Below are 16,523 nucleotides of genomic sequence, written 5' to 3' on the forward strand. Positions count from 1 at the left end.
TCTCCTGTGGTGCTCTGGGTGTCATCAGCGCTCACTCTGAAGCAGAGGTGCCACTGACAGGTGAATAAGGAACTCCTTGTAACAGCAGCCTGCCTGCGTTGCATCAGTTGGACTTCTGAACTAAAGTGCACACAAGTGCTACGCAATTAGTCTGAATCATGGTATATTTCATGTCTGTGCTCTACACTGGGTCGGCCACTGCAGCCATAGCAATCCTAAACTGTAGGGCCAGGTGTTGTCCTTGTGGCAGTGGAAGTGATCAGACCGAACGCTGAGGCAGAACCAGAGTGTTCATCCCTATGGGGTTTGGCATTCCTGTGGGTTTGGTTAATTACTTCAAACGCCATCTGCAATGGAGGCTGCTTTCTCAGCATCCTGTCTTTGGTGCAGGTGCCATAGGAAGATTTTTCCATGGACTCGCAGTCCAAATGCTGCCTTTACAGGCAGTAGAAAGCATTATCTGGTACAGAAGAGACGCCTGTTTCCAAGTGCATGCAAATGTGTTTTGATGTGCTGCCTTCCTACTCCTTGGCCTGTGTTACGGGAACAACATCAATATAGTGGGAAATCCTTTTAAAACGTCTAATATTTCATTGTTACTTTGAAGACTGCTGCGCTGGCCTGTGGGACAGAGCTGTGTTGCCATCCCGGAGGAATGCGACCCTGCCTTTCTCCACACGAAGCTGTCCTGGCTGAGGGCCTGGCACGGCCTATTCCTGATAAAGCAGACGGTGTCTTTCCATTCAACCACCTTTCATTCAACCACTGAAGAAAACTTTGTTCCGCCGTGCTGTACAGCTGTTATTTTACAGCTCTGTGTTCCCAGATTAAGGAATTGGTTATATTTTTAACTTGCAAAATGTCTTTCCCATTAGCGCTTTCCTATTTGATCTGCGTGGGTGGCCTTCAACTTCTTGGCTTCAACTATTCCTTAACCTTAGTCAATCTTCTTGCTGGTTTGTCCTGTCCCTTGCCCTGCCCAGAAATGCTTGGTTGTCTTGTACCCAATTTGTCATCTCTATTGTGAACTACACATTTTTATTTGAGGACTGGCATTTTATCCCCACTGCCAAATGTCCAAAGAAACTGTCACTTCATCTCTTGCTCTCTCCCGCCCTCCCTATCTCTCTCCCTCTCTTTTTTTCACTCTTTGAAGCTGTTTGTCCTGGGATTTAGATCTCCTATGTACGCTGTTTTGTGAGTCCTTTCATTTTCAGTCAGTGTTGACAGCTTTAACTTCATTTTCAGAGCTCACACTTGTGCTGAAAACACCTGGGACTTCCTCTTCACAGAACATCTTAAGTTGAAGTGCTGTCTTTTGCTTCTCAGTTCATGCCATTTTCCTTTACCTAGCTGGGTTTTGTAGGTAAAACATACTAGGGACAAGGCTTCCAGACCATGTGAGGTTTTTGGAATTGCAGAGCACAGTAGGTCTGAAAAAAATCTCACAATCATCTCAGCCATCTCATAATCAGTCTAGCACCAAGGGCAAAAGGAAATCAATATGTATATAAATGTATATTTGCCTGTGATTAACTATCATAGCTTTCATTATTTTAAGGGAAGATTCATTTCTTTATGGGCTAGATTCATGTTTTCTGAGCACTTGGCTCTGATAGTGCCAAAAATCATAGAATCACAAATCTCTCTCAATAAATCCAATCCCCTTTCTCCTGATACATAGTTTCTACTTTTAATCTGCCGGTGCACATTGGACCAGAAAGCAAGCAAAGTGGTCTGCAAATAAGGTTGTGATCCTGACAGAAAAGGAATATATCCTCATTCTGTCCCTCTTTTTAAGTCTGTGATGGAACACTCACTCCCCAAGACAGGGATGCCCAGCCTGCAGCATACAAGCTGTTCCCAGCTGGCCAAATAATTCATCTCACAGTCTGCTTTTGGCCACCTTTCCTTAGAGTCCTGCACGTGTGGGTGACAGACTAATAAATTAATCTGGAGAACTAATTAGGAAGGAAAGGAACAGCAATCTGGTTTACTCTGAGTAGCACCAGGTAGCTCAACTTTCATTTAGAACTGGTTGGTTTCTTTTAGAGAATCAGTTTTTTCTTGTGTCCAAGATGGTAACTTTTTCTTTAAGTAGAGGGCATATAACCTCATGGACTTCCCTGTATTAGTTGTGACAGTTACCCAGCCCCTCCAAGGCAGCCAGGAAACACTGACACTTCTATCCAGAACCAGAAATTAACTGCAGAGGGGAGAGATATGAAAGCAATTGTAAGTCCTATCTTAACAGCAGTTTGTTAGCTCCAGTGACAGCTATTAGTCCCTTTCTTTTAACACTTCTGAATCTCCACAGTGAAGGATGCTCCCCTGTCCTGACAGCGAGGATGACATTAAACATCATTTAAGTCAAAAGTGCAGGAAGGAGGCACACAAGAAGATGCAGAAAGGAAATAGCCCAAGTACTTTCATTATCCCATCTAAGTTTAAGCATCTGAAGTACTAGTGAGATCACATGAGTCAGAAGAGGGGTAGTGTTTGTTCATCCATTTCTCTCAGTATCTAGTCTCTGCTGATAAGAACCATGAATCTCCCAGGGTCTCTTCTCATGGTCCTAACCAAGTTCTGTGTCCAATGTTTGAAGTCTCCTTGCCTGTTTCCTCCATCTGCTGCCAATGAAATATTTTGCACTGGGCATGGAGGGCATCTCCAAATTGCCCCATTAACAAGTACTTGCCTTTCTGCACCTAAAGAGCAAGTCATACATTCCTTTTCCAGCAGCCACCAGGAGCTGTGGCTGAATAAGAACTGGGCACAGAAGTCTGCACGGATCATCTGCATGGCACTCACTGCCAGCAAGACAGGAGGCTGGCCTCAGCTATTTTTAATGCAAATGGTGGCACACCACTGCTTGCTTCTAGGACGTGTTTGCCAGGGTTCCCCTGTTGTTGGTTGCAGCGGATCCAGATTTAAGGACCTCTACATTTATTTTACCACTTTCATAAAACTTATTGCGTGTGTGTGGAACTAGGAGAAGAGGTGGGGGCAATCGTGCAAAACTGCATGTGGGGGCAAAACTGATACCTTGTCAAGCTGCTTTAGGCCTGATCCACTTTCCTCTAGAAGGGATGCATGTGCCTCAGCCCCACAGCAACTAGTCAGGCACCTCGATGCAAAGTGCTCATGAGTGTGAACTGGGGTCCCAGCGTGCAGATCTGTGTCCCACTCTGCCACCCAATTTATAGCAACAGTCGCTACTCATAGAGTGAGCAATAAATTCTTTGGACTCTGAATTTAAGGCAATACTGAGCCCAGCTACCAAAAGAAATGGAAAGGCAAGAAAATAGTATCATCTGGTTTACATATAAGACCCTCCATTTGTAAGTGTATGATGCTTAGTTTCTTTCCTTTTGTATACAATGTACATTCAGCAAAAGAGTATGAGAAGAAGAAAGTGCTCATCCTTGCTTGGGGGGACCCTGCTCCTAGGTATCTTACTATGTTACTTCTATGCCAAGGACCCTTTTCATCTAAATTCTAGATAACCGGTTTTACGCTGGAGGAATCCCTCGTCTTTCCATATGTTTGCTTTAAATCTTCCATAAATTGCTGGAGTCATCTACCAGGGACTTGGAAGGGCATAGGACCTTGTAGCAAATTGCTTAAGTCTTGGTTAGGATATATTAATGGTAGGAGGGATAAATTCAGAGAAATTGCAGGGAAGTTTCTTTGGGCATGAAACTAGAATATTCATCTGCAGTTGTAGCACTCTTCTAAGCAACTATATGAATAAGAGTCACTAGGAGAAAGTAATCTGAAATTATTACCCAAAACACTTTCTTTTCTGTTTCCTGAGCACCTTTTTGAAAGTGCTGTTGTCAAACCCCTCATTTGAAGGGAAGTGTCCGATTTGCCTTCAAACATGTGATGTAGGTACCTAAGTCATTAAGGTAGTCCTGATAATGTCACCCCAGGTCTAAAGCTGTCTCCACAGTTACCCACTGAATGATTTCTTCCCCTAGTTCAGCACATTTCCATTTATCTTTGCATATAATTCATATTCCTTCCCCCAGCTCCCCATCCAGGTGACTGCATTCACATCCAAGTGTATTTGAATTACTTTTTCAAGTAAGAATTTATGAAGTACTGACAAATGCTTTACTGCACTCTAGATATTACTTTATCTGCTAATTTTGTTCTTTGATTTAAAAAAACAAATAATGAGTTTTATTTGGTGCGTTCTTTTCTTGATCCTATACATCCATGGCATTTTATTGATCATGGTTCAATTATTAAGCACATAATTCAAGACCCACTGGAAAAGTTATGGAGCTTTTTACAAACTTTCATGGACCTTGGATCAGGTCTTAAATGTTTACAGATTACCTATTGTGCTTTTTTTCTCTAGGAATTTTGAGCAGAATTTATGGGATGGGAACTACTAGGTTTGCTCATATTCTTCTTCCGTTTTTTTTGTTGTTTGGTTGGTTGGTTGGGGTTTTTTTTTAGTGAATTGCTATTATTTATAGTAATAAAATCACTAAGGAACCTTATTATTACCCTGGTCCATAAAAACATTTAACCATGTGTTTAACTTTAAGCACAGGATTAATCTTACCAGCTTCAAGACAGCTATTCTCTTTAAAATTGGGCATATGCTTAAGGGCTATTTTGGATCAAGACCTGTGCAAGCAGGCTGAGTGAACTATATCCACTTAAATGCAGCCTGAGCTATGGAACTGGCCCTCAGTAAATCCTGACTGTGTATTTTTTTGAAGAATGAATCAATAAACCACTCCCACAACCAGATGGACAGAGTGGGATTACAGGTTTAAGCAAGGAATTTGTTAGGAGTGGTCACCCTGATTATTAGCAGAGACCCAGTAGATGTTTTAAGCATGAAAATCTCCCTGACTGCAGAATTTCAGCTCAAGCTATTATATTTTACTTTCATGGGAAAGGAATGAATTTTACAAGGCAGTAATCAGAGAGGGATGAATCCTATAAGAAAAAAAAAAAAGAATTATTGCTGTTATCAAAGGCCAGCTGATCTTTTTTTCTTAAGATTACAACCTTTCAGATTTTTTTTCTTAGCTTCTGCTTCTCTCTTCGCCTGTTGTCCTTCTTAAACTCCAGTTTTGGTTTTCCAGTGAATTTATTGGTATCGGCTTCTGTATTATTTGATGTATTCACACCTCCTGAGATGTAGTTCTTCACTTCTGGACCCTACACTGTTCCTACTGAATGGTTCATTGCTTGGGCCAATGGAATAGTTAGTAAACATTTCATGGAATAATGAATGACCTTAGGGCTGACAGAAGCGGACGCTTCAGATTATGTTTAGACACTGTAAAATCTTTGGCGTTTATGAAGACTTTAGGGAAAAGCATATGAAGAGAAAAATCTCAAAGTTTTACAAGCCCACAAAGTCAGGCTGTATACCCTAGTTTGCAAATTGAGTCACTACTGAAGGCTGGCAAAGGCTGCAAAATTCAGTATGTGATGTTTACCCAGAATGAATCGTTTCAGTTTATTTCAGATTGTGGTTCTGGAGCGCTTCTAAGTAGTAAAAGTTATGTTGATTATACTCAATATTCATTTACTGGAAAATGCTTGGGAAAGCCAAAATGTGAAGTTTCCACTGAATTAAAAAGAAACTCAGGTGGGCACCTGTGTTCAGCAGGACTGGGTTCTTTGTTTTAGCTGAGATTAGATTGCTGTTGTCTAAAACAGTTTTGTTTCTGAACAAAAGCAACTTCACCGAGCTTGTCACGTGCACATGATTTTTCCAGTGTTTCTTATGTTGAAAATAATTACGGATTCTGGAATTTAATTCTGAATGTCAGTGCCTGCAAATCTAGCTTTTACTTCTTTCTCGTTTCTTCAAGCAAAACAAGGCCCAATGAAGTTACATCTGAAGAAAGAAATAAAGTTAATTTTGAATGCTATGCATGGTGGTTGTTGGGGGGGACTATTTAGCTGGTGCCGTGGAAAGCCCCTGGGTTTATTTGGTGAGCTTCATTGAATCACTCTGAGATCTGACAACAATATCCCTCCATGCACGGCAAATGTAGTTTAAAGCTGTTACAGTATAGAAGTGTAGCACATTAAATAATTCGATTGGTATTCATCATGTAGCTACGCAGGCAGCAGCTACATGGTATACAGAAATTGAGTCTGGTCAAGTACAGAGCTCACCACCTGCTTTAAAAAGTCACAGGCATAATTCCAAGCTTTATTTTATCAGTAAAAACTAGGACTTATCCTACTGAAGTCAGACATTAAACCTGCGTGAGATCAGAATAAAGTTATGCATTTATTTATTAGTTGTTTGTGTGGTGGTTCCCCCTAAATCTATATGGATAACTTAAACACTTTCCACTGTTCAGATTGGCTTTTTCTGTACGTTCTGGATGCAAGTGAAACTGTTCGAGAGTAAATATTGCTAAAAAAAACCCTACCCACTTTTGCCTTCCTCTTTAGTCTTTCTCTTTGTATGACCCAGTTCCAAACCATTGCAAGATTGCCTTGATATTTCTTAAACTTGATTTATGAAATGGCAGTGTGGATCCTTCAGAGATTCCATGGGAGAAGATGAAGGACCTGTCCCAGGATCAGCATGTGAGATAATGGAGTTGACCTCGTGCTCTCTTTGCCTGGCAGTTGTGAATGGGGAAGTGTATTGTGCAGCTATACCGTTATTGCTCTCTGTTTTTCTGCCACTGACACATACCAGTCTCCACATTTAGAAAAAGAGGGGAAGAAGCCACAGAGACTGCTAAGCCCCTGTGTTCAATCCAATCATGGTACTGTGGCGCTCTTCTTTTCCACTCATGTATAAATGCTTTCCGCAGCAGGATCTATGTCAGAAGACTTCACCACGTATTTTTGTAGCGAACCACCAACATGATAAGAGGAAACCTGAAGTGAAAATAGATCACTGAATGACTCTAATAAAGCAGAATTTCCCTCTTTCTGTCTGACTTCTATTCTCCAGCATCCTCATATTCCTCTGAGAGAACTACATGCAGCAGGCCTTTCTCAGGAATCTAATTTCTGTGGAAAAAAATGACGGCAAAAAGACATGGGAGTTTGAGACAAAACTTTTCCCATGAGAACTCCCTTTTGCGTAATTGTCGTTATCTGATTATGGTGGGAGAAGGGTTTTTTCACCTTTACCCTCGCCTAGGAAAAGTACCATGTCCTCATGCCAAGTCTCAGGAATCCAAGATGGTCAAGATTATTGACCTAGGGAATATGTGCCTCTGAGTCAGATCCTGAGATGAGGAGGATCATGATGGCTGTACAGTCTATTTTACGTGTTTGAGGGGTCTAATTTTCAAGGAACCAATGTGATAGTTATGGCCCCACCCATCCCACTCCCTTTACCCTTCAGCTCTCCAGTTGGACAGTTTTTACCTCCTCTAGACTTCAAACATAGGTCCTTGTGATATCATGACATAGACATTGTGACTGTGGCAGCTGAGCTCTCACTCTCTGAAGAATAGAAAAGTTTCCTTCCTCGAAGTTTTTTCCTCAGGACATAAACTTGTGCTGTGACCTGTGATTTTGCTTATGTATTGGGGTTATGGTGTATGCTCTGTCAGTGGTGTGGAAATTAACAAATTTCTGTCCTCTGAACTTAATGGGAATCACATTTAGTAGCTTTATGCAATAACAAAGATTTTTAAAAAAGATGCACTCCATATGAGCAGTGGGTTGTGTCACATATGTATCTGACTCAAGGTATTTGTAATAACTTGACAAAAGCTGCCATTCAATATTTTAAGACATATTTAATCTCTGAGCCTGAGAAGCAGATTCTGTCACTGTCACATGTTTGGTTTAACTATCTACTGTACAAATGTGAGACTTAAAATTTTTACATTGCCCAGCAACTTTAAAGACATATTTCTGCTCCATTATCCACAAAGATTGCACACTGCAAACATCTACAAGGAGTAAGTTGAGGTGCTTATTATACAAAATATCATGTGTAAAAAAAAATCAAGATTCGTATTAAAATTCCTTTCTCAGACACTGAGAACATAAATGGGAATCAACAGAAGTTATTTACAGTGCTAGACACAGTATTTTACTGCATACTTCCATTTACAGTTTTTTATTTTCCTTTTGTAAATTGCTACTAAATATATGTGCACTGGTCATATCAGACAGTTCAAAAGATTTTAAAACTTAAATCCCTGGAACTAGACAAAGTAGTGAGCAATTTTTATGCCACCAATGTTAAAACCTGGGATTGTTTTGTGTGGTGGATAATGCTTTCAACTTAGCCTCCCCCTGTGTGTTCAATTTGGATTTAATATCTTCTGAGTCAAATTCCGCCCTCACTTAACAGCTTCATAGTCCCAAGTGCTGACAACAGAGGCTGCATAGGTCTAACCAAGAGCAAGACTTCATCATCTGTGCTCAGTGAGCATAGTTAATTCCTAATCAACTCAGTGGGATTGACCCCAGTTAACAGAGGTTCATTTTCCTTTTGAATTCCTGTTTCAGATGATCCAATGGTATTCCATTAACCCTTATCATAGCAGGAAAGAGTCTTTCATCTGAGGTTATAGTTGAACAATCTCTCTCCCTTGCTTTCCTAAATCTCTGTAAGATGTTTGCCACTCAACAGCTATGACTCTCTGGTTTTTTGCAGCACTTACTTTCCTTTTCTCGCACCCTCCATGGAAATATTTTTGCTTAGAGAAAAGGATTATCCTACCTTCTTCCTTAGTAACCTCCCTTGGACACATTACTGTTTTCTGTCAAATGGTCTCAAAGTAATTTACAAATAACAGAGCTGGTCTATCAATGATGGTCTCTCCTCCCTGTGACACAGGTAAATAATAACAACATGCTGTGTTTTAGAGAGGGGACAATGGACATGCTGCAACCACAGCACCCTTTTACAGAAGGTCCATCCAGATTCACATAAGGCATGCTTCTGGGCAGGCAAAAAATGTGAACTGAGAAACTGTCCTTCTGAGAAAGGTCTACTTGGCATCTCAACCCTTGGACACGCAGGAAGCAGCCCTTGATTATGCAATCCTTGATCACCCAACTTGCAGCTCAAGACTGAAAGACTACCTTCCCAGGAGATGTGGGAAGGCAGACGTAAAGATGGCATAGGGCTGCCTCACTCTCTTTTTGCTCCTTGGCTGCCGTGCACACAGCCGCTTCTCAAGCCTGATTTACAGCAGCCTGGTCATGATCTCACCTAATTGCGTGGCTCACATCTCCAAAATAGGACCCTGTGATCAGAATGTTAGGAAACATGAGGTCATGGCATCAAAAGGCCAGTTTCGTACTGAACGTATGGCTTTCAGGTGCCTCTGTCTTCAAAGACCAGCAGTAAAACAAAGGATAAATCTATATTTGGGGACCTTCATGGAAAGCATTACCATTTGCTGTTCATCAGAGGTACAAAAGCAATTAACAATTACCAAAAAAACCCAAAAAAGATAATTATTCAGCTCATGAATGTAATAAGTTTCAGGAAAAAATACATTTTTTGACACAGAGGTTAGTTAAATAATTTAACTGGGAATGTCATTGATGAGCTCTGCAATAACCTGCAGAGAACTGCCTGGACCTACAGCGGTAGTGAATGGCCGACTGTCCCAGGAAAGGTTTTCTTATCCTTATATTGCTTGACTTTTTTACACCACATCTGTGCTTGCTTCGTCATTCTGCCATCTGCTGTAACAAAATACAGGCAAAGCATTTCAGAAAACAACCCCTCCGCATTTCAAAATGCTCCAACCCAGAGCACAGCCCTTTACTTCTCACAAGATGTAGCGCTTATTATCCTCTCCTCCTCCTCCCTCGGCCCCCCCACCACATGCATGATGAATTACATACGCGTACCAAGCGTGGAGAACACAGGATCCCATTGATTTTGCCACAATGTTTCTATTAAACGAAATGAATGGTTATGCGCTTTACTTCGTTGTGCAAATGCATTTGCTGAAAGGTCAGAAATAGCAGATCATTATCATTAAATTTTTAATTTTGGAACGCCCAATCAGACTTGTTTCCTGTTTGGTATTGTCTGCAGATACACAATGTATAGCCGAGCAAAAGCTCTGATGGCTAAAGCATCAAAATAGCAGAGTATGAGCGCAGTGTTTTCGAGCACACACTCTGCATAGTCCAGTCAAAGTTTCTTCCTGGTGCAGCCGCACAAATCTCTTGGTAGCAGTAAACTTGCTGCACAGACTTCATTCCTGAACACATGTTCAAAGGTGATAAAATAAATGCAGATGGTTTCCCAAAACCTCAGTGGAGCATTTTTTACTGTTACTAAATGGACTGTAAAAAAACTAGGGAAAAAAATAGAGAAAATACAGTTTGACACAGACAGGCAATTTCAGAATAGCATTCGGTCGTTTGGGAGAAAAGCTAAATAAAATGTGTGTTTATAATGATCTATTGGCAAAACAATATTGACAGAGCATCTGAGCTGCCTAATGGGAATGAGTTTTAGAATACTGAAGCTAAACTAGCATTACGAGCTGAATATTTTGCTTAATTATATAACACACATACAAAAAGTTGGATAGGAACTTTGGATTCATTGTGCCATGACCAAAGGTGACAATAAAACCATTCCCGGCTACAGTGAAAACAGGATTAGGCCTTAACAAATTTATTACAGGCTTTGTTTACAAACTTGTTACAAAATTATACAGCATCTTTTGTGTACACAGGATTTACAAGAACGCGTAACTGATGTGTGCGATTGCTCTGCTCTCTGGTTGAGATCTGCAGGTTTTTCTTCGCTCGCGGCCTGATCCAGCTTCCACTGGAGAAGGTGAGAATTTTTCCATTGACTTTAGTGGAAACTGGATCAGATCCAGAGGGTAACACTTCCGTTCATTGTTATACTGGGGTGGGAAAGAGGCAGCCGATCTAATAACCTTACGCACCATGCTTCTTTCTCATTTAATGTGTTTCAGATGACGGACATTGCGTTTGCTCTGATACACTTTTGCTGAATGCTTGTGAAATACTTGTTGCATTGGTAAAGTTAAGAGTCAAAGACCAGTTCCTGTTACTGGATTTGCAGTGGAAAATGACAAATTTTTTTCTTGGAACCTATTAAGAATGAACCTCCCTTGATTTTCAGTGAGCAGAAATAAAGACATTAGGATTGACTCTGATGTTGTTTACATTGATATAAATCTACATTTTCTCTCCCATCTTCAGTAGAATTTCTCTGGATTTACAGTGATGTAAATTGGCAAGGCATCCAGCCTGTAGGAACAAGCTGGTCTCCAATTAATGGGATATAGGGGCTGTAAGCAACAGTGACTAACCAAGCTCAGTTACTTTTCTTACTTCCTCTTCTCGTATGGAGATAGACCTATCCAGCACACTGAAGCATGGAGATCTCTAACATTAATGATCCATGACAATATAGGCTCTCAATTACTCACAGCATCTGAAAATGGTCTTTATTTGGGGAAATCAAGGGTATAAAATTAGGCTTTTAACTTGCAAAAAATTTCAGTGGGGCAGGACTCTGAAAAATATGTTTCTCCCTCCAAGCATAAAAATTTAGTTGAAACTTAAACTTTCCTACTAGTAAATCTTGCAAAAGCTCTGTAGAGGATATTTTTTTTTTTTTAATGTTTGCCAAAGAAGGAGAACACTGGAAAAATTCTATTCAGATCTATCAGATACCGAGTTCCTTGTTATATTACGTCCTCTCTTTCCTTTTAATGATTGCCTTGGAATTCAACCTCTGAAGTTATTATTTCTTGAAGCAAAGTTAGGATTTAGTACTGTGAGGTGATGATATTTCCTGTGAGGCAAATACCCTGGCCTCATGTTGAAAATTGAGATGGTTCTCAAAACCTTTGTTTATGGCCTCCCCTGCAGAATTATACCTATATGCTCCAACCTGGCTTTCAGAGGCACTGCTATTGCAGTGCTTGGCCTCAGGAGCGACCTGTCTGGTTCTCCGGTGGTTTTATGGTGCGTAACACTCTCTGTAAGGGATTAGGGGAGACCACACAATCTGCTGACCTGCTGCAGATTTGAAGTTGGTTCTGCAGTACTGAAAGCTGTATGAAAAAAGGCATCCTGCAACCTCGGTTTTGAGTGCTCTGATCTCATTTTCATGTGTGATGCTGAACACACTACAACAGTGAAAGCTGTAGTGTAAAAACCTAATACCACTACAGCTGTAATGCTTTTTGAACGGCTGGCATTTTTCAGCCCTGACTGGGTGTTAAGATCTAGCTAGACGCAGATAACATATGCAGTCCAATCTTAATTCTGCTGGTAGCCGTGACAAGACTCTCATTTACTTTTATGGGAGTGGGATCCCATCCAGGGATCCAAATACTAATGAATAATAGACCATCTCTTCAAGTAGCGTAATTATTACTGTCCCCCATGGAGCTACATGGCAATACAAAGAAGAGTTTGAGGTATATATATGCTAGTACATTTACCTGCCCTAAGTAACAACTCACCTGTATAATTGAAGAACTTCGTTATAACTGCGGACTACTTGTATTTTAGTCACCATACTGCTCAAAAAGATCTATTATTTCACATTCCTGTGAAAGGTACCAGATTTGTTGAGCATTTCTACATATTCTTCCCTCTGTGAAAAATGGAGACTGGATTGCTGAGGAGAACTGCTTCGTACGGGTGTGTGGCTTTGATATCCATGCCATCATATCATATCTTTCTTTACTAAAATTTGCAAGACACGGGCTCTTTTAAGGTTATGACACCACCAGCTTTGTTTCTAATGTAAAAACTCAGAGAGAGGAATGATCCAACAATGCAAGCAGAAGATAATTGACTCAGGCGAGGAGGAAGAGGCTAATCACAACAAATAGTGAATTCTGAAGAAATCATCTTTTATGTATTATATTAATGACCCATTTAGATTGGTTCTTGGCTTCAGTAAGCTTCCTCTGCAAATATTTTACATTTTTTTCATATTTTTTCTATGATGAACTGGCAGCACTAGAAACAGTTGCAGAACAAATGTGTTTCAAAAACATAAATGAAAGTCGCTAGATTATTAGCAGCCATTCTGAAATGCTAACAGAGGGAAAACGGTCATTTCACTGACAAAACTGGCATAATACACAGAAATGGCTGCTTGATGCCTGTAACGTTGACATAATCTTCAGGCTACAACACATATTTTGGTCCATTTTTGTTTTGGTGTTGAAGAGTCAATACTGCATCCAATTAAATGTGAATGTATAGAGCAGGGAATATAAATATGTACACAACTCTTGACATTGATCTGATTTTTAACAAGTTTACTAAATGACAGTCACTGGCTTGACAATACTGAATGAAAAATACTGATTTTACACAGATTTTACAGTAAGGTTACGGTATGCTGCCAACAAGCAGTGTCACAAACATAGTCTAAAAAAACCCGGAGTTGCCCACAGCAGAGGCACACACACTTTGCTCTTGTTTATTGAGAGAGAAAGCTTATATACTGTAGATTTGCTGAAGTTCAATAAATAAGGTCAACTTATAATATATAAAACAATATAAACATTTATATGCTACATGCATATCATATAATTTAAAGTAATAATTTATATAGCAAAGAGATGCAGATTTATGTTCTTCCTATTTTCCTTGACAGCGCACACACACAGGAGGTGTCTATTCTTATCCATCTCCAGCCTACCAGTTTATTGTTTTCTGAAGTCAGTGCTCTAACGTATGTTTGGGACGTCTTGCATTGGGAGTTCCAGTGCTTGTCATCTATGCCGCGGCAGCCATTTTTTACAGGCTTGGCTTCTTTACACCTTGTTTCATAAAAGTATTGCTTAACTGGAGAGTTGCCTGTTTTAATTTCTCCCAGAACAGTTACCTGGTGTCCTCTAATGTCGATCGCAGACGATTTGTCCGTGACCCATAAACTTTCACTGTCACAAACAGAATATTCCCCTCGGTGACTCTTGTGCTCTGCGTACCTTTTCCGCCGGGAGGTTCTGTTCACCACCACTGAATTTCCAATATAATCCTCCATGAGGTACAGCGGCGGTGGTTCCAGCGGCGTGTTGTCACTCAAGAGGACTCGGGGTGAGTTGTAGCGTCTCTGCTGCCTTAAGATGTCTGTATCCATTGAGATAACTGGCTGGAAGTCCGATTTCACATTTTCATCTCCATCCGTGTCTTGCTGAGTGTCTGCTTTCTGCACTGTGTTTTGATAGTTTTCCTTAATATCTACCATCTGCTTAGAAAGCTTGTTTTTCAAAATGTCTGCCTGAATGAGTTTAATAATAAGAGAATTTATTGAATCTTCTGGCAAACTCCTTTGATCCATGTTGGTAGACTGGATGCCACGAAGATAAGCGAGAAATATCACATAAAACAAGATGGACATCACCTTGTTCACCTGTAAGATCTGCAGGAAGAGAAAGTCAACATAAAAACAATTAAATAGGGAATTTTACTAGAGGCTGTGAATACGAAAATTTGGATTTGTTTTTATAACATCTGTACTTTATAGATAGAGGTAGGCTATGTGCTTATTTGAAGATAGTATTTTGTTATACTCTATAATGAGTGCAACTGTTTTCTGATATTTTTTTTTCAGTGTTTCATCTATATTTCATGCACTTTTCAGGATGACCTTACTTTTACTCTTTCCGTGCACATCACAAAACCACAGAACCACAGAACGATAGGGGTTGGAAGGGACGTTTGGAGATCATCTAGTCCAACCCCCCTGCCAGAGCAGGGTCACCTACAGCAGGTTGCACAGGAACGCATCCAGGAGGGTTTTGAATGTCTCCAGAGACGGAGACTCCACCACCTCTCTGGGCAGCCTGTTCCAGTGCTCTGCCACCCTCACAGGAAAGAAGCTCCTCCTCATATTTACATGGAACTTCCTACGTTCAGGCTTGTGCCCATTACCTCTTGTCCTGTCCCTGGGCACCACTGAAAAGAGCCTGGCCCCATCCTCCTGACACCCACCCTTTAAGTATTTATAAGCATTTATAAGATTCCCTCTCAGTCTATATACCACCACCTCAGCGTAGTGATATCTATGTCAGTTAGGTCCTTTCTCTACAGAGATAGGTAGCGCTTGGTATGGTATGTCCAGGTCTTGGCAGTGGAGAGGCCAAGTTACTTTCACTGTCTATTCTACTGAGTGGTTTAGTTTCAAAATTGCCAGACTACGCAGAGCAGCAGGCTATCTAATGGTGTAAAATGAACAAGTTCTGACTTTTCTAAGTGTTGTCTGGTTTTGTGTGTTAAGATCTCTTGGATCCATCAAATCCTTATTCATCAAATGGTTTGTGTTTAACTTAACCCTAAGAGCATCATCATCATACACTGGCAAATAAATACCATATTTCAATAGCTCTTTCTTTCTCTTTCTCTCTCCAGTTCTGTAAGGGAAAGTATTCTTGAGAGAAAAGGATGCAGTCAAGCACCAAAGCGGGGTTTCTTATATTTTGAACTTCAGAAAACAGTGGTTAGGCTTCTGTAATACAAGTAGAAAATTCTAATGGATCCACAGGCTGTTTTGTACTGGTTGGTTGGTGAGTTGCAGTCCGTTTTTTTTTTTGTGGCTTTTAATGAAGTTCCTTCATTACATTTGTAAAAAGTGTAACAAAACTGACAGTTCAATGAATTCCGACCCCCCCCCAAAAAAAAACAAAAAAAAAGAAGAATCCTGTTTGAAAAGATCAAAAAGAACTCAAGATCAAGATTTTGAAAACTGGACCTAAAAGGGTGCTTTGTCTCTATGCTGTACTTTGTCATGCACTGCTCTATATGGATTCCTGTAATGTCCTTGCAGTTTTAGCTTCTGAGCATCTTCTAGAGGGTCATTTGTCATTTCTTTTTAAATCTTTCTGTCTTTCTGTTTGTGTAGTTGAGAACTATGAGCCTCCGTCTAAGAAGGTGTTTTTTTCCTTGTGGATACCTGTATATTTTGTATTTGCACTTATATTTAAATTATATGATTTTAAAATAATTTTCATAGTAAAACACTAGATCATGGAAGGAAACCATTCACTTCAAAGCACACCAATTTGATAAAATTGTTGCATGAGTAGTGGACTGAAGGAAAAAATATTGAACTCATGTTAGAGCACTCTTATACCATGTGATAAGTCCCGGCTGTAGTACTGCTTCAAATGACTCAGAACAGTCTTGCACTTCATCCTCCTGCACTGAAAACATGTCCACCATGTGTCAGACTGCTAGCACTCTGGGATGAAGGCACAGAGTCACAGAACACGGAACAGATGGAGTTGGAAGGATCCCCAGGAGATCATCCAGTCCAATCTCACTGCTCAAAGCAGGGTCAGCTAGAGCAGCTTGCACAGGGCTGTGCCCAGTCAGGTTTTGAGTACCTCCATGGATGGAGACTCCACAACCCCTCTAGACAACCTGTTCCAGTGTTTGACCACCGTCACAGTAAAAAAAAAATAAATAAAAATCTCATGTTTTGATAGTATTTCCTATATCTCAGTTTGTGACCATTGCCTCTTGTCTTTTCGTGGGACACCCCTGAGAAGACCCTGTCTCCATCCTTTTACTCC

The 16,523-nt window shown here is 40.4% G+C and overlaps 1 protein-coding gene across 1 annotated transcript in view; it reads right to left on the reverse strand.

Moving 5' to 3' along the window:
* NTF3 (neurotrophin 3) overlaps positions 1-16,523 on the reverse strand; it is an 86,753-nt gene that overhangs the window by 14,344 nt on the left and 55,886 nt on the right. The window contains exon 3 of the mRNA XM_063355791.1: positions 9,838-14,371. Coding sequence (XP_063211861.1) covers positions 13,577-14,371 — 795 coding nt within the window. The 3' untranslated portion in view covers positions 9,838-13,576. The remainder of the gene's footprint in view (positions 1-9,837; positions 14,372-16,523) is intronic.

The sequence above is a fragment of the Chroicocephalus ridibundus genome, chromosome 1 (genome assembly GCF_963924245.1).
Source record: "Chroicocephalus ridibundus chromosome 1, bChrRid1.1, whole genome shotgun sequence".
Taxonomy (NCBI): Eukaryota; Metazoa; Chordata; class Aves; order Charadriiformes; family Laridae; genus Chroicocephalus; species Chroicocephalus ridibundus.